Raw genomic sequence first — 18,709 nt, 5'->3', positions numbered from 1 at the left:
CGGTTCAGTGATTTGCTCATGCAGTTCTACGAACACAAAGATGCAATGCAGGCAAGGGCAGCAAGCAACTCACCTGATTCTTGGCCTGCCTTAGATCTTCCATCGTCAGCGGCCTAAGGTCGATGAACGCCTCCGTGTCACCTTCAACCTTGGTTTCTGAACTATCCTCTTTGCTTTCTGAACTGCCCTCTTTGCTATCTTGTTTTGAATCAGAATGATCGAATCCATTGATCGATGGTTACAGGCCCCCTTTTATATGTCCCGAAGAGACACGACGATCCCTCGAGGGGGCGTCGGTTCCAGGAGATCGAAGGGAGGCGTCGGTTGCGGAAACGACAGTTTGGGCAAGGGGAGATTTTCCCCTAATTATAGAATTAGTTTTAACACTCCCCCTAATCTACGCTTGACCATGTAGATCATCTTCACGATTGTTCGGGAAGCTCTATCATCTCAAAAGATTCTCCTTCAAAAGTTCTTCATAAAATCTTTGATGAGATCCTTAAACATATACTCACAAAGAAAGATAGCATAATGTGATGTCATTAAAATGAGGATATCTCAAGAAGAGACTCCCCCTGACACCTGCAAGTCCCTAAGTCTTCGCATACCAATTCCATGAACACATTTCTGGAATGTAGAATTTGGTAGAGACTTGGTAAATAAATCAGCAAGGTTGTCGCATGATTTGACTTGCAGAATGCTTATTTCCCTGCTTTTCTGAAGATTATGGGGGAAAAACCATTTAGGAGAAATATGCTTGGTGATATTACTCTTGATGTATCCTGTTTGCATCTGCGCAACACAGGCCGCATTATCTTCATAGATAATGGTAGGTGATTTTATCGAACCCATTCCACATGACTGTTGTATGTTGGTTATCATTCTGCGAAGCCATACACATTCGCATGTTGCTTCAAATAATGAAATTATTTCAGAATGATTGGTAGATGTTGCCACCAGAGTCTGTTTCGAAGACTTCCATGATATAGGAGTGCCATCATGTAGGAACACAAAGCCGGTCTGAGATCTGGCATTATGGGGATCAGACAGATAACCGGCATCTGCATATCCAATCATATCAGAGTCCTGATTTTTCTGGAACTGGAAAAATAGGCCAAGATCCTTTGTGCCTTGGAGATATCGAAAGATATTCTTCACTCCAGACCAATGACGTTTGGTGGGAGCTGCGCTATGTCTAGCAAGTAGATTCACTGCAAATGCAATATCAGGTCTTGTGCAATTTGCAAGATACATAAGCGCTCCAACAGCACTAAGGTATGGAACTTCAGGTCCCAACACCTCTGAACGGATCTTTCTCTATGTCTAGAGATCGAACCACCATGGGAGTTTTAGGTGGATAGGACTTGTCCATATTGAATTTCTCCAATATTTTCTGGATATAGGCAGGCAGATTGGTGTACCATGATTCCTGAGGGAAGATGCTCAAGTTGAATACCTAAGCAAAATTTGGTTTTACCCAAATCCTTCATCTCAAATTCCATCTTTAGGTGATTGCGTGCTTCATCAATGTCTGGTGTGCTGCCGATGATGTTGAGATCGTCAACATACACAGAAATGTTGCAAAATCCTGTAGAGGACTTCTTGATGAAAACACATGGGCAATCAGCACTATTGGAGTAACCTTTTTGAAGAAGGAACTCACTGAGTCGGTTGTACCACATCCGTCCCGACTGTCTTAAGCCATATAATGACTTATTCAGCTTTACACAATACATGTTGCGTTCTGCATTTTTATTCGGGACAGAGATTCCATCAGGAACCTTCATATATATGTCCGAATCTAGTGACCTGTAAAGGTATGCGGTCACGACGTCCATCAACTGCATAGATAGACGATTTTGCACTGCCAAGGATATAAGATATCGGAAAGTGGTTGCACTCATTACTGGAGAATATGTTTCAGTGAAATCAATGCCGGGTTTTTGCATGAAACCTTGTGCTACGAGCCTTGCTTTATATCTCACCACCTCATTGTTCTCATTCCGTTTCCGGAGAAAAACCCATTTGAATCCCACAGGGAAAACACTAGGAGGTGTAGGTATTGCTTCAGTGAATACCTTTCTTTTGTTAAGCGAGGCAATTTCTGCTTGGATTGCATCCTTCCATTTAGGCCAGTCGGAGCGCTTTTGGCACTCAATGATAGACCTTGGATCATGATCAGTGAGAAGGGTATCTGCAATCTTTTCAGCAAAATATATGTCGACAGTCGTAGTCTTACGGTCAAATGATTCTCCAGAATCAACATAGTTGATGGAAATTTCCTGCACCCCTAGTGACTCTTCGTGATTTCCCAATACGATCGAGTCTGGGTGTTCCGATGTCCCAGTCAGTTTGTGCATACTGGAACTGGGTTGTGGAGGTTGCCCTTCCACTGGGTGTATACTACCCATCAGGTGTTTGTCAATGTTGAGTTGACCTGCAATTACTGACTCTGAGGTTTTTCTCCTTGATTTCCTTTGCTGCTTGCTATAAGCATGCTCCGGGTCAGAGGCCGTACTACTCCCCCTCTTTTTAGGAATAGGGAGTTGAGTGGTTTTTATTGGTACCTCCACTCTTTCTGGCGCGTTTCTGGCCAGGTTTAAGGATTTTGTAACACCTTTCAAATCAGTAAATGAATCTGGCAGATTATTTGCAAGATGTTGCAAATTAATGATCTTCTGAACTTGAAGTTCGGTCTCTTGGGTACGTGGATCAGAGGATGAAATGGCATGAGCATTCCAATCAATTTTCGGGCATTCTTTCTGGTACTTGAAATCTCCCCCTAATGCCGGAAAATGTTCCTCATTAAATATGCAATCAGCGTGACGGGCTGTGAACAGATCCCCAGTCAGGGGTTCCAGGTACTTGATAATCGACGGCGATTTGTACCCCACATAGATCCCCAACTTCCTGTGTGGGCCCATCGATGTCCGCTGTGGTGGTGAGATCGGGATGTATGCAGCACATCCGAACTTACGCAGATGGGAAATGCTTGGAGGATTTCCACGTACCAATTCTAGAGGGGAAGAACTGTGATATGCAGTTGGCCTCAATTGTATCAAGTCAGCAGCGTGTAAAACAGCGTGACCCCAACAAGAGGTTGGCAAGTTGCAATTCGTCAACAAAGGTCTTGCAATGAGTTTGATCCTCTTAATCAACACTTCAGCCAAACCATTTTGTGTATGGACATATGGAACAGAGTGCTGAACTTCAATCCCCAAAGCCATGCAATAATCATTGAAAGCACGTGAGGAGAATTCTGCAGCATTGTCCATTCGAATTGATTTAATTCGACTTTCAGGATAATGGGCTTGCAACTTAATGACTTGCCTCATTATCTTGGCAAATGCATGGTTTCGTGTGGATAGAAGACACACATGTGACCATCGTGTAGATGCGTCAATCAGAACCATGAAATACCGAAAAGGTCCAGATAATGGCTGAATGGGACCACAAATGTCTCCTTGAATACGTTCAAGGAACTGAAGTGGTTCAGCTTGTATTTTGAGGTGTGAGGGCCTCAAAATTAGCTTTCCCGTGGCACAAGATGTGCACACAAAATCAGAAGATTGAGGAAATTTTGACTCAAGCAAATTATGACCAATGGAATTGCTAGTAATTTTTCTCATCATCCCTATTCCAGGATGGCCTAGGCGATCATGCCAGGTTTGGAATGCGTTAACATTCTGAAAAATTACTTTGTATGCAACATGTTCCACGGGTTTGATATACGTATAGTACAAACCAGACGATAGAGAAGGAATTTTCTCATGTACCTTTTTGCCATATTCGTCATCTTTAGTAAAGAGTAGATACTCCTCTTTGTTGTCTTCATGGGTTTCAATATGAAAACCATTTTTACGGATATCTCGATAACTGATCAGGGTACGTGCAGAATCGGGATACAGTAAAGCATCCTCAATGGTCACATATGTACCACTTGGGAGGGTGAATATGGCACGTCCAGTACCAACAATCACAGTATCGCGTCCAGCGATAGTTAGAATATCTCCATTCGTCTTTTTTAGAGTTTGGAAATATTTCATCTCCCTCAGTATGGAGTTTGTGGCACCACTGTCCACAAGGCATAATTCCTCTTCCATCGGATTGTCCCCGTAGAAAACTATATAAAACAAAGAATTTTCAATAAGAAAACCTCATAGTAATATATAGAATACAATCTTTATTATATCAAATGTGCTGATACAATACAATATAAAGACAACAACAAACTTATGTTCTTATTACAATCATCACAAATGGACATAATTAAGTAGATCACTAGGAGATTGAGGGACTAGTCGAAGTCGCCAAACACGTTGTTTGCGGTGTACTCAATCAACGTGTTCTCCATTTCAGCAGTAGCCTCAGGCAGATAAGGAACCACGGCGTTGCTCGGTCCAGGAGGAACATCGTGCGAACCACCAGCTCCTTTTGCGTTATCAGGATGAAGGTTGAAGTTGGCTTCAAACCTTTTCCCTTGAGGTGCTTTGCGTCCCTGAGATTGCTGGTACAGCATAACCAGATGCTTGGGCATTGTGCACTTTTCAGTAGAATGCGTGGAGCATCCACACTTGTTGCAAAGCTTAGATTTATCAAGCCTGGGCTTTGAAGTGCCTTTTCCCTTGCCTGGGTATCTAGATCTCCTGTTCCCATTGCGCTTTCGCTTATGCTCGAAATTGGATTGTTTACCCCGAGGGGTACCATTAAACTTTTGTCTATTTGCAACATTCAGATGGACTTCAGGTAAAGGTTGTGCCCCAACTGGGCGCTGAGAGCCATTCTTAGCAAGTAGCTCATCATGCTTTTCAGCCTGAAGTAACATGTGAATAAGCTCGGAATAGACAGTGTAGTTACGAGCATGGTATTGTTGTTGGAGGATCCTATCTGAAGGGAGCATAGTAGACAAAGTTTTCTCTATCTTGTCCCCCTCAGTAGGTTCCTTCTCACAAAAGCGCAGTTTGGAACATATCTTATGAACAACATGATTGTACTCACCGATGGACTTGAAATCCTGAAGACGGAGATGAGTCCAATCATGGAGTGCTTCGGGCAGGACTACTGCCTTCTGCTGTTCATACCTCGTTTTGAGGGCCAGAAACAGAGTACTAGGAGATTCCTCCTGTAAATACTCAGACTTGAGATCTGGATGAATATGATGCCTTATGATGAATAAGGCAGCATAGTTCTGCTGTTCTGTTAGCGGCGTGGCCCCAGCCGGGAGAGGAGTCTCCGGGGGTTGTATTGCACGCACTATCCCACGGGACGCAAGACTGATCTTGATGTCCATAGCCCATGTAGGGTAATTGTGGCCATTGAGGGCAAGCTCCTCAAACTCTTTGGCAGTCATCTTTGCCTACATGGGAAACCAGAGATAATTAATTTACGGGTGGTAAATTAAAAACCATCATGGTTGTGTAATAAGAATGCAAAAATTTGATACTCAAGTGTAAACTTGAAAAATTCTCAACCTCAATTGTGTGAACATAACACTTTGAAGATCACTTAGATCTCACAGTAATAGGCTACATCGCCATTACCTTGTGTATGCTACAATTCAGATATAAGGAATACACGTTGGAGGTAATCGTTTGTCGAGAATGACAAAGCGTAGACCTCACAGTAAGAGAGGATAGTCTGCAAATGAGCAGTAGATCACAACTCATTACCTTGTGATTCCAAATAAGATGAGGGAGAAACATTCAAAAATTTGCAAGTTTGATATGCGAGAGAAGATCTCAATCGCAAAGACATGTTCAATAAAAATGAGATGTGGTAAACACATGGAACATGTCATTCTTCCCAGATGAAATCCGGTAATTTATTTATATTATCAATCCATTACATAATATAAACACACTAATAATTACACAAGTCCTAGTCAGATTTAATCTAGAACTGGACTAGCATGTAAGTAGCAGTCAAACTAGGTACTAAACAGGGTCTAAAACTGCACCATATACAATAATTAGTACTAGACTAATAAAAACAGAGATTAAAAAAAAACTTGAAGGGAGCAGGTCGATCGCCTGGGCCTGGGCCTGCCACCGCCGACCGAGGCCAGCCCGCAGCCACACACACCGCATAAGAGGAGGCGAGGGGTGGGGCGGTTACGGATAAGGACCCGTCCCGACCCGCACCACGCTCGATCCCCCACCACCACCAGCGCTTGCAAGGAGCAGGGAGCCCAGTCGCCGGCGATTGGGGCAAGTGCCGGCGCCTCCCCTCGCATCTCCAGTTGTCAGCGACGCGACACCGACGAGGCCTCTTCATCTGAAGAGGAGACGACGACGGTGGAGGCCTGGCGCAGTGGAGTAGCGGTGAAGCCGAGGTTCGCCGGAGCCCATGAGCCTGGGCGACGGCCGGGGCGGCGGTCGAGGGCTGCGACGGCACGCCCGAAACGCCGCTCCGCGCGGCTGCTCGAGCCCGCGGCTGTCTCCTGTTGAGGCGTGCCGGCGGCGGCGGCAGCGCCCTCCATGCCGACTCCAAGGCGGATGACACCAGAGGCGCCGGATGGAGCGGAGATGAAGGCGAGCGCTTCCTCTGCATTCACCGTCGAGCGCATCGGCACCGGGGCGTAGCCAGGCGGGCGGAGGCTCGGGCCAGCGGCCACGGCATCAGGCGTCGGCGTTGACGGCGGGATCCATGCGGCCGGCGGAGGAGGAGGTGGAGGCGGAGACCCAGTGGGCAGGGCAGGCGCGGTAGCGGCCCCGTGCATCATGGGGGCGCTCGGGCCGGCCACCAGCCAAGGGTCGTACCCCATGGGCTCCTGGCCACGGGCGCGGGGAGCACCGCAGTGGGCGCGTCCAGGAGCACGGGAACCGTGTCCAGGGGCGTGGTGAGCACCGCGACGGGCGCATCCAGCGGCGCTGCGGCCGAACTGTCGGATGGCTTGCATCCGGCGACGGAAACGCCGGAGTCCACCCACTCCATGGTAGCGACGACGGTATCGACGACCATCCTCGCGGATCAGGCGGAGGAAGAAGGAAACGAGGTTAGGCATCTCACCGGCGGCGAGTGCTCCCTCTCTTCTCCTTTCTCGGATGTTTCTTTTGCTCTCGCTGGCTGTTCTACGTGCGTGATAACGTGTTTTGAATCAGAATGATCGAATCCATTGATCGATGGTTACAGGCCCCCTTTTATATGTCCCGAAGAGACACGACGATCCCTCGAGGGGAGGCGTCGGTTGCGGAAACGACGGTTTGGGCAAGGGGAGATTTTCCCCTAATTACAGAATTAGTTTTAACATATCTGAATTCACCTTCTTTGAGGCGTCTTCTTTGTTGTCTGAACTATCATCATATGTAGTGGTAGTTTTCTGTTTCGCCTCCCTTTTCCTTCTTTCCTGAGGCATCAAAAAATGAATCGTTGGACAAGCACTATGGATGTTCAGCAGGAGGTGTTTGTTCATCATAGTTCACAGTTGGTTTGGCAGCACTTCAAAGTCATCACACTTTAGTAAATGCTCAAATGCTTAAGGAAAAGCCGTTTATAAGTAACCTTTGCCATCTCTTTCAACCGTTCTTTCTTCAGGAGCTCCCTTACGGGTCGGTAAGCAGCTGTCACACAAAGATTACATCCGTGCCTACTACCGCACGCAATCAGCGACAGGATGCGAGGCAGCGGTACTACCGCTCACCAGGAGCGGTACTACCGCGTAGGACGCGGAAGTAAAAAATTACTTCCGCGCCTACTTCCGTGCGCGCCAGCGTTCTGGGCTAGAGGCAGCGGTACTACCGCTCACAGGAGCGGTGCTACCGCCGGCCCCTGTGGTACTACCGCTCCCTTGAGCAGTACCACCGCACGCCATAGAGGCTTTAGCACTTGGATGCCTTCAAAACGCAGCTAAAGACAACAGATGGATCCAATAAAACCAGAACTGCCATAACTTCTGCAAATGAGCTCCGAATTGAGCAAACTCAAACTTGTTGGATACAAGACAACGAGTGGCATCAAAACTTATATTTAGGAACGGAGGAAGAACTTCTCTGTCACGCTAATATACAATGTGATTTTCAAAGCAGTCTCGGAGAGCTACATAGTCATAACTCTCAGTTAGCGGTCTTCCCATACGCACAACTCCACGTGCATTTCACACAAAGAAAAATTGTGTACGCGTCATAATACCATAAGAGCAACTCCAACGGGGCGACCCATTTAATCCGCCCATGTCCGCTTGGGCCGCGGCGGACAAAAACGCCGGTCCAACGTGCCGACCCAAACCCAAAATGCGTCCCCTCGGTGTCCGCCGCGGCCCCACATGTCGGCCCGCCAACCACCCAACGTGGTCGTAATTAATGGCGACCACCAATCGCGGGCCCATGCGTCAGCGATGGCGGGCGTCCTTTTTTAATCCAAGCGTGCGGGGGGGGGGGGGGGGGGGGCTTATCCACTTCCAGCCTCCCGTCCCCATCTAGCCACCTTCTTACTCCCCTGCCGGCGACAACCCTAGCGCCACCATGCGCTTCTTCACCGGCAAGAACATTGGGGTGAAGGGCGACGACAACCATATTCTTTTGCAGAAATTGCTTCCGCTAGCTGTTCAGGACACATTGCCAAAGGAAGTCGGCGTTGCATTGGTTTGTGTCAGCAGGTTTTTCAAGAAAATATATTCTCATGTCATCTTCATAAGTGATATGGAGAAGCGTCCCAGAAGGGCGTGCAAGCGCTGTTGCCAACTGTGATGGTCGTGGAGGCATAGAAGAAGCTCGGATCAGCCTCATCACATGGGTTACCCAACCCGATCCAAAGTTTCGCCGGCTCCTTTCATTGAAACCATAGCCATCGCAACCTTAGCGCCCTTGCAAACTTTACCGTGTTTAGCACCCCAAGTCCTCCATACTTGATCAGGCGATAGACAGTGTCATTTGCTATAGCCTTAGCAACCATTGTCTTGCCAGTTCTAGGTGGCCCAAAGAGCAATATTCCGCGGCAAGGCTTTAGAAGTCCTCCCTTGAAAAGGTCGGGCCGTTCACGAGGAAACGTAACCAGCTCCTAAAGAGACTCTTTGATATCAGCCAGGGCTCCAATGTCTTTCCTAGCTCACTGGGTGGTATAACCTCTAGTCTGATAAGCTTTTCAAACTCATTGTCCGGTACCAAACAAGATTCTGGAGTACTAAAATAAACAGAGGTGTACCCTATTTTCTCAAGCATGTTTTGAGCGACATTGGTCTTGTTTTAAATAAAATGGAACCGCTTACCTTGTTTCTATATTGCCTTTTGTAAATATATGCAGACCAAAATGCACAAGCAGCTGAACATAACTTACTGTTTTGGTGGTGGAGCATCGCTATCTTTAACAGGTGATTTATCATTCTCAGGTTTCTTAGATCCAGGTGCAACTTTCAGACCATCCTTTGCGAACAGTAGAAGTTACCCTCAGCCTCAGGTAAAGTAGTCCACTATTTTAAGCATATGCACATCATAAGTACCTCGTTTGCTTCCAGTTTCAGAGTGTCTTTCCCACCAAGGCCAGTTTCTTGAAAAATGCTTAATCCATGGGACGAAACTGTAAAGTAACATTTTGTTAAGATAATCCGATGAAAACTAACTGATACTAACATTATGATAGATGGTTAAACCTTTTGGAAGATAAAAGGAGCTTCCCATTTTTGTACTCAGGATCCTTGATATGAACCAAATGGTAAGGGACAGCTGACACAGTAATTTCCTCAATGTAATTGCTGAGAACTATAGTGTCTGGTTGGCTGATTGAGCTCAAATCATCGTAGTCTAGATCGTCTGCCCAAAGTACCTCCATAATGTGTGATTTTTTAAAATAAAAGGCATACGCTCGACTTTATGGAAAAAGCCAATAGGCAGCAGACAATGTCACCCCAGTCAACCACAACCCTTATCCTTATGGGCAAAATATAGAAACGAACACGTTTAAGGACTGCAAGTCTGCAACAACAACAATAAACCAAGTTTAATGGCACGTAGGCCAACTACCTAGCTAGGTGCAAAACACAACCAAGGACGACCACCAGGTAGAGCCACAACCCAGCCTAAGGCACCGCAGCATGATCTGACCGGTGAGCGCGAGATGGAAGACGCCGTTTCCATCCAGTCAGATCTCCCATCCTTCTTTCAGATCCAATTTTCTTTCTCTCGATCCAAGATCTATTCGTGTTAGCTTCGTATAAATTTCTCTTTTCTTTCGCCTCTTCTTCTTCGTTCCTACTCCCTCCGTTCCAAATTACTCGTATATTGATGCGACGAAGAGCTAGTTTATATTGATCTGCCGCCTTGAACGGCGGCGGTATGATGTTCACCTTTACTACTACTACTACATCCGCCGCATGCAACCCCAGCCATTCAAGGCGGCGGCATGACTTGCCCGTAATGTGCCCGTGAGATCAAGGCGCTCCCGCGCTCCATAAACGACACAACGATGACCACCGTGCCCGGAGTTCCTCTTGCGCCTGCTGCAACTCCGGATCTGTGGTTGGCAGTGGTCAATGCGTGTGGCGACCGACTCATCAGGCACATTACGGGCAGTTCGGAGCGGCGCGTCCAGGTTAGGCATGGCCACCTCCCGCTCCCTACTCCCCGCGCTCCATCTCGCCGTTGTCGTCCACCTCACCGAGCCGCCGGGGACGCTCGACACAGGGTGCACCTTGCCGAGGCACAGTGCGGCTGCCCGACTGCGTCTACCGCCCACCTCCAAGCACTGCCCGTCGTCCGCCGCGCTGGATTGCACATTGTGCTTGTTCTACCGCGCGTGGCCGAAGGACACCGAATATGCTCTGGCCCCAATCGGCTCCGGGGCTCAGGAGCAGTAGTAGGTCGCTGGCCAGGGGAGTAGCGCCACAGGCCCACAGCGCGATGGCCAGCGCGGCGCACCAACGGCAGATCCGGCAACGCGGAGTCCGGCGAGATGTCACCGGCGAGGAGCAGGCTCTGCAGGACTGACGGTGGACGGGACTGACGGTGCGTGCTGCTTTAGTGCTTTCTTCTGCTGGTGTGAGATTTTCTTTAGCTAGCTCCGACTGACCAAAGAAGTCTCTACATAAACATCTTTTTTGTACTAATCCGTCCTTGAAACACATGCGATTTTCGCTTCATTGCTTCTCAGCTGCTTCATCAGCGCGTTCTCTTCCTCGGTCTTCATCAGCAAGGAGTAGAACAGAAGAAAAGAAAAAATGCTTCCACATCCTCTTTGGTGCAACATCTGATGAACAAGGAAGAGATATGTAGTTCCCCGTTTACACCTTCTATTTTCCGAAGGAAATGTGTTTTTTCTTTGTTTCATATAATTTTTGGATTTCCAGCGTTCTTTTATTGACTTGTTGCCGTATTCTTCCGCACTGGTGCGGCGTGGATTCCGGGGATGGCATGAAAATCAGATGGAATGTGAAGTGCATGGCAGTCAGTTATATTCTTTTCTCTTCTCAACAATCGCATTTCCCCCCTCTTCATACGTGTGTACGCCGTGCCGGATGTGGACGGGTGTTGCTTGGGAGATTTATCTCCTTTAGAGTATCTTCAACAGGCGCGTGGTAACGCGGCGCGCTAATTTTTTTTCGCAACGTCGAAATAGCGTTTTAGCGCATGGAGAAGGGTGGTTGTTTTATCAGGAACTGCAAAATTTAGTGCGCCACTATAGCGCTTCATCAGGCATGGTAAAATCCAGCGCGCGCGACCAACTGGTGCGTGGAATTTTTTTGAAACAACATATACGAAAAATATATGAAATAACACATAGTTCAAATTCGTAGCATAGTTCAAGCCCCAAACCATAAGCAGGTTCATACAATGCATAAAAATAGATAAAACTACTTCTCGTCCTTCTCAGTACTATTTTCCAATTTGCATGTGCAGCTGCCAGCCGCAGTGGAATTGGCAGGTAGATTGTCCGCCTATTTAAGGCGTTCATTGATTCCGGTCTGTTTCATGCTTCATTCGGCTCATGTACTTCTTTAGAGCATCTCTAATAGGCGTGCGGTAGCGCGGCGTTTTAAAAATATTTTGCAGGCCGAAATAGCGTTTTAGCGCGTGCAGGAGATTGGTTGCTTTACTAGGCGCTGTAAAATTTAGCGCGCTGCTATAGCGCTTTACCAGACGCGGTAAAATCCAGCGCGTGCGACCAATCGACGCTTGCAAAAAATTCTTTGCCTGGTCGCGCGTCCGCACGTCGATGAAACTCATCTGTGACCGAGGCCGCCCGAGGTGCCACGCCACCGCGTCGTACGCGCGGGCGGCCTGGGTTGTCTCGAACGTGCCAAGCCCGAGGCGTGTATCGCCGGAGCGGATCTCCACGTAATACACACTGGAGGGGCGGAGGCGGACACCGCGGTAGCCCGAGCTGCTCCGGGGGCGCGATGGCATGGTGGGACGCTGGAAGAGGCGGGGTAGAAGGCACGGCGACGGCGGGGCGCCGGAGGAGGCGAGGAAGAAGGCGCGGCGGGAGGAAAAGAGTGGCGGTTGGCGGGCGCCCGCGCGCGGCTTTTAACCAGCGCCCTGGGCGACGCGCTCCAAAACTGCCGCGTGCGCTGCTGCTTTTTCCCGCGCGCCCATTTTTTCGCGTGCCTGCTGGAGTGCGCCGCACGGCTTCTCGCACGTCAAATTGGCAGTTTATCCAGCGCGCCGGATATTTCGCGCGCCCGTTCGAGATGCTCTTATATGACGAGACGGATGTTTTGCTGGCCCTCCTGGTCACGTTTTGCTTCGCCGTTGTGTGGTTCTAGAAGTCTTCCTTTTTGCGAACCAACCTGTGGTTGGATGGTTAGAGGGACTGTGGTATCCCCAGCCCATCAGGGTTCAAATCCTGATGCTCGCATTTATTCCTGGATTTACTTCAGGATTTCCGGCGATGCACATTCAGTGGGAGGAGACGTTCCCGTCGACAACGAGGTGCCTACGGTGACTTCGTAAATTTCAAGATGATATGCCGGCTCGGTCTTTCGGGGGTGCTCATAGGGGTAGGGTGTATGTGTGTGCGTTCATAGGGGCGAGTGTATGCGCGTGTATATGAGCGCTTGTGTCTGTACTGATGTTGAAAAAAATAAGTCTTCCTTTTGCCGGGGTCGCTATGTGAAGATCCATGATCAAAGTTTTAATAGAGCTTCTCCTTGAGTGTGTGTTTGCATGTATTGCTGGTAATTTTAAGGTAATTATTTTGGGAACTTTCCATATGGTTATCTTTTGTTAGGACCATATTGTTGGGGCATATTCTCGAGGATGGGAGAAAATAGTACATGGTGGAAGCATTTATTAAATTGCCAAACAAAATTGGGAAGTAATATTAACTTTGGCAATCTCACTTCTATGAAATCAGGTGTGGTATCTTTCTATTTCTTTATGTTCTTTTAGTTATGATGATATATAAACTCATGTATCTATCTAAGCAACATTGCATTGCATAGCATTTATATTATGTTATATTATTGCATTGCATTGTACTTATTTTTAAAGGCAAAATCTAAAGAAAATAATAATCAGTTAGAGAGATGGAGGTATATATAATTGAACAAAAATTATAATTTAGAGAGATGAAAGTATAATTTAGTGTATATTAAGGATAGAAATACCATAGTGGGGCATTTTATCAGTTGTTATATATGTTAGTTCATATTACTCAATGATGAAGTAATGTACTTTTATTATACAAATCAGCATTTCATGGAGATGACTCCCCGTCGAATTCAATCCAATTATACATGGATGGTATTAGCCTAGATAGAGATTGACTGTAGGATTTTTTTCCTTAATATTTTATATCTTCGATTATGTGCCAGCAACTTCATTACACCTAAACATGTACTACAAATAATTTTGGTTCAATCTTTTTCGAGTATAGAAAAGTCTAGCGAAAGTGCATCTTAAAATCGTATAGTGACTCGATGATACACCATTGTCACCCATCCAAATTTTTGACCATGCAATATATACATGACATGAACTGTCTCTTTTTTTTCACCTTGAAATCTTTGTAAACTCCTGGAACAAAATTCAGAAACTGCATTTTTTTAATATGCCATGGTGAGTCACGTTTAGATCTCTCCATTACATCACGTTTCAATTCTGGATAAAGGAATTCTGGTTCAGGTTTAATTTCATATGATATTTAGACACATAAACACTTGATGTGTTGTAGTGCTGATAAATAGAAGATACAACCTAGGGTGTCAAAAAAAAATCGATTTGAACCCATTGTGATGCTCAATTACTAAAGTTTGACTGATTTTAGGGTGTTGTAGAAGCATTGAAGTTTGACTAAATTAAATATGTGATAATTTATGGATTACTATTGGCTTTTTTTTTTTATTTTTTTAGCCGCAAAAAAGAAGATTACTATTCCACTCTTCCATAAAATTGGCCAATAGTCTATGGGTTACTATTCCACTCTTCCATAAAATTAGCCGACCTTCATCTTCATTGTCATCCATCATTGGCCTAGACCAGCCATGTAGCCCATCCATATTTTCAATGAGAAAGGCAGGACTCCACATTTCAAGAATGGCTATCAACAATCACTATCCATAGTCATGCGACTGCCACGTATTCTATTCTAAGACTCAATGACACATGTTATAAAAGACTTGACACTTGAAGAGTTGAAGGCGTGAAATAGATAATCAAACAACAAAAAGGATCAGCACATCTGAAGGCACGAAATATATACACATGACATGTCGATGGGGGTGCGGCGTGCGGGCATAGCTAGTTTAACCTGTATATATGCGATAAATCAGGAGTGGACATGCCACCACACGCGTCCAGAATCCACAACGCACGCTGCCGCACGATGCGTGCAGCTTTAATACCCTCCGGCCGGATAAGGAATTCACCTCGTCGTATAGCATTCGGTATAGCGTGTGTATTTGCACCTGACACATGCAGTGCATGGCCCGCGAGGCAGCGCGTGCATTAATCCCACACCCAACATCCCAATGGCAACAATTCAACGATCTAGCAGCCCACATGCGGGCAACATATCTGGTGATACCGCAACTCAAGTGATACAATGCTCCGATGGATCATGGGCCTTTGGATTATGTTGGAAGGGACACGATGAAGGCACACGTGATGAGCAGCCTCTCCACCGCAAAATATACAAAAACACTCTGATTCATGTTATTAATTAAGCATCACGCCCTTTTCCTACTAGTACTATACTAGTTTATGAGTCTCGGTTTCACTTACGGGCAGAAAAAAAGGCTTGCTATTGTGCAATCTCCATATAAAATTATGCCATCTCCGTATTTTGCTTTTATACTGCTAAAAGTTCAACAAAATAAATCTAGTAATTTTTTGGTTACTTTGTCTGTCGAACACTAATAGTAGTCTGGTATGTCTAGTCCGTAAATTTGCATATAATGTCAATTATGATAATCCACAAAGAGTACTATTATAAATGAATATTTTCCGTTGTTGGTCCTCACATATTCCATGTGCCGTTCTAGCTTGTACAATCTCAAATCAGTTGGACAACTGACCTAGTACATGCTATATTTGCTTTCACGGAAGCTAACTGAGTTTTTTGTAGAGAATGTACAAGCAAGCATTTCCAGCTATCTTGAAGAGGAACTGAATCTAACTGAGTGAATGTTGTGGTTAATTAAAATGCACAACTTTTTTTCTAAGTTAACACCTACAGTTTTAGAATGTGTATATGTTTTTTACCAGTAGAGCGTGTCGTACTTTTTTTTTCTTGTGATAACAAGGTTACATGCATCATTTCACGCATGCTTCTGCTAAATAAACAATGGGCAAAATTGAGGAAATCCAGAAATCATCATCTTCCCATTCCCTTGGGCTTAATTAAGTATAGAATCCCGGGTGTTTCTGGTATATTCTGCGGTGGAGGAGCTGGTCATCACCCTTGCATTCATCATGTCCCTTAGAATATGATCTAGCGGTCCAGGATTCATTTGAGCATTGTAGCACCTGAGACCCGTATTACTAGATATGTCCTCCCCACATGCGATGCACATATTAAAGACACAACAGAGGAGTGAATACGCTCAGCTGCCCCTGCAAAACGTAAATGCACCCAACAATCCATTGATGATCCATCAACGCAACGGCCTCCTAGCTGCGTGTCTCCCGCAACAAAGAAATTTGGAGAGATGCTTACGGGCGTGCCGCAGCTAGAAGACGACGACGACATCGCTGGATTTTTTTCTACTTGCTAAACGCGAGAGAAGCGTGCAGTGGGTATGTTGTGCAACCGATGCGCTCTCCGTCTGTGCAGAACCCATCTCCACACCTTGCTCTGTTCGTCCACGGTCGACGGAAAGACGAGATGCGCATTGTGAGAACCAAACTTGGCAACAGCTCAGTTATGTCCAGCCAGCGCCCAAAGCAATTATTCAATCGGTTGGGCGTCGCCTGGCCCGTGTATTCATATGACATTAAATGCAGCCCTGACCCACACAACGGCCGTATAAAGTGAGGTATTTGGGAAGCTTGTAATTAAGCCGCCCGGTATTCCAGATGGCTTATTAAAAATAGTCATCACGACGCACAGGCGGACGTCCTGGATATGGGCTGCGCGTGGCCGCATGTCCCAAAAATCCGCGTCGATAAATCGCGAGTGGACATGCCACCACGCGCGTCCGGAATCCACAACGCACGCTGCCGCGCGATGCGTGCAGCTTTAATACCCTCCGGCCGTATAAGGAATTCACCTCGTCGTATAGCATTCAGTATAGCGTGTTTATTTGCACCTGACACATGCAGTGCATGGCCCGCGAGGCAGCGCGTGCATTAATCCCACACCCAACATCCCAATGGCAATAATTCAACGATCTAGCAGCCCACATGCGGGCAACATATCTGGTGATACCGCAACTCAAGTGATACAATGCTCCGATGGATCATGGGCCTTTGGATTATGTTGGAAGGGACACCATGAAGGCACACGTGATGAGCAGCCTCTCCATCGCAAAATATACAAAAACACTCTGATTCATGTTATTAATTAAGCATCACGCCCTTTTCCTACTAGTACTATACTAGTTTATGAGCCTCGGTTTCACTTACGGGCAGAAAAAAAGGCTTGCTATTGTGCAATCTCCATATAAAATTATGCCATCTCCGTATTTTGCTTTTATACCGCTAAAAGTTCAACAAAATAAATCTAGTAATTTTTTGGTTACTTTGTCTGTCGAACACTAATAGTAGTTTGGTATGTCTAGTCCGTAAATTTGCATATAATGTCAATTATGATAATCCACAAAGAGTACTATTATAAATGAATATTTTCCGTTGTTGGTCCTCACATATTCCATGTGCCGTTCTAGCTTGTACAATCTCAAATCAGTTGGACAACTGACCTAGTACATGCTATATTTGCTTTCACGGAAGCTAACTGAGTTTTTTGTAGAGAATGTACAAGCAAGCATTTCCAGCTATCTTGAAGAGGAACTGAATCTAACTGAGTGAATGTTGTGGTTAATTAAAATGCACAACTTTTTTTTTCTAAGTTAACACCTACAGTTTTAGAATGTGTATATGTTTTTTACCAGTAGAGCGTGTCGTACTTTTTTTTTCTTGTGATAACAAGGTTACATGCATCATTTCACGCATGCTTCTGCTAAATAAACAATGGGCAAAATTGAGGAAATCCAGAAATCATCATCTTCCCATTCCCTTGGGCTTAATTAAGTATAGAATCCCGGGTGTTTCTGGTATATTCTGCGGTGGAGGAGCTGGTCATCACCCTTGCATTCATCATGTCCCTTAGAATATGATCTAGCGGTCCAGGATTTATTTGAGCATTGTAGCACCTGAGACCCGTATTACTAGATATGTCCTCCCCACATGCGATGCACGTATTAAAGACACAACAGAAGAGTGAATACGCTCAGCTGCCCCTGCAAAACGTAAATGCACCCAACAATCCATTGATGATCCATCAACGCAACGGCCTCCTAGCTGCGTGTCTCCCGCAACAAAGAAATTTGGAGAGATGCTTACGGGCGTGCCGCAGCTAGAAGACGACGACGACATTGCTGGATTTTTCCTACTTGCTAAACGCGAGAGAAGCGTGCAGTGGGTATGTTGTGCAACCGATGCGCTCTCCGTCTGTGCAGAACCCATCTCCACACCTTGCTCTGTTCGTCCACGGTCGACGGAAAGACGAGATGCGCATTGTGAGAACCGAACTTGGCAACAGCTCAGTTATGTCCAGCCAGCGCCCAAAGCAATTATTCAATCGGTTGGGCGTCGCCTGGCCCGTGTATTCATATGACATTAAATGCAGCCCTGACCCACACAACGGCCGTATAAAGTGAGGTATTTGGGAAGCTTGTAATTAAGCCGCCCGGTATTCCAGATGGCTTATTAAAAATAGTCATCACGACGCACAGGCGGACGTCCTGGATATGGGCTGCGCGTGGCCGCATGTCCCAAAAATCCGCGTCGATAAATCGCGAGTGGACATGCCACCACGCGCGTCCGGAATCCACAACGCACGCTGCCGCGCGATGCGTGCAGCTTTAATACCCTCCGGCCGTATAAGGAATTCACCTCGTCGTATAGCATTCGGTATAGCGTGTTTATTTGCACCTGACACATGCAGTGCATGGCCCGCGAGGCAGCGCGTGCATTAATCCCACACCCAACATCCCAATGGCAATAATTCAACGATCTAGCAGCCCACATGCGGGCAACATATCTGGTGATACCGCAACTCAAGTGATACAATGCTCCGATGGATCATGGGCCTTTGGATTATGTTGGAAGGGACACGATGAAGG

The 18,709-nt window shown here is 46.3% G+C and overlaps 2 protein-coding genes across 2 annotated transcripts; both read right to left on the bottom strand.

The window, feature by feature from the left end:
• Window positions 1–4,297: 4,297 nt before the first annotated feature.
• Window positions 4,298–5,350, bottom strand: LOC109736470 (uncharacterized). Its single transcript, XM_073506523.1, has one exon. It carries the CDS (start codon window positions 5,348–5,350, stop codon window positions 4,298–4,300), a length of 1,053 nt encoding a protein of 350 aa, XP_073362624.1.
• A 6,526-nt stretch (window positions 5,351–11,876) lies between these two features.
• Window positions 11,877–12,332, bottom strand: LOC141039199 (ethylene-responsive transcription factor ERF013-like). Its single transcript, XM_073506522.1, has one exon. The coding sequence runs from the start codon at window positions 12,330–12,332 to the stop codon at window positions 11,877–11,879; it is 456 nt and encodes a 151-aa protein (XP_073362623.1).
• Between the last annotated feature and the right edge of the window lie 6,377 nt (window positions 12,333–18,709).

This window comes from Aegilops tauschii, chromosome 1 (genome assembly GCF_002575655.3).
Source record: "Aegilops tauschii subsp. strangulata cultivar AL8/78 chromosome 1, Aet v6.0, whole genome shotgun sequence".
Classification (NCBI taxonomy): domain Eukaryota; kingdom Viridiplantae; phylum Streptophyta; class Magnoliopsida; order Poales; family Poaceae; genus Aegilops; species Aegilops tauschii.
This window is presented reverse-complemented; position numbering and strand designations above follow the sequence as displayed.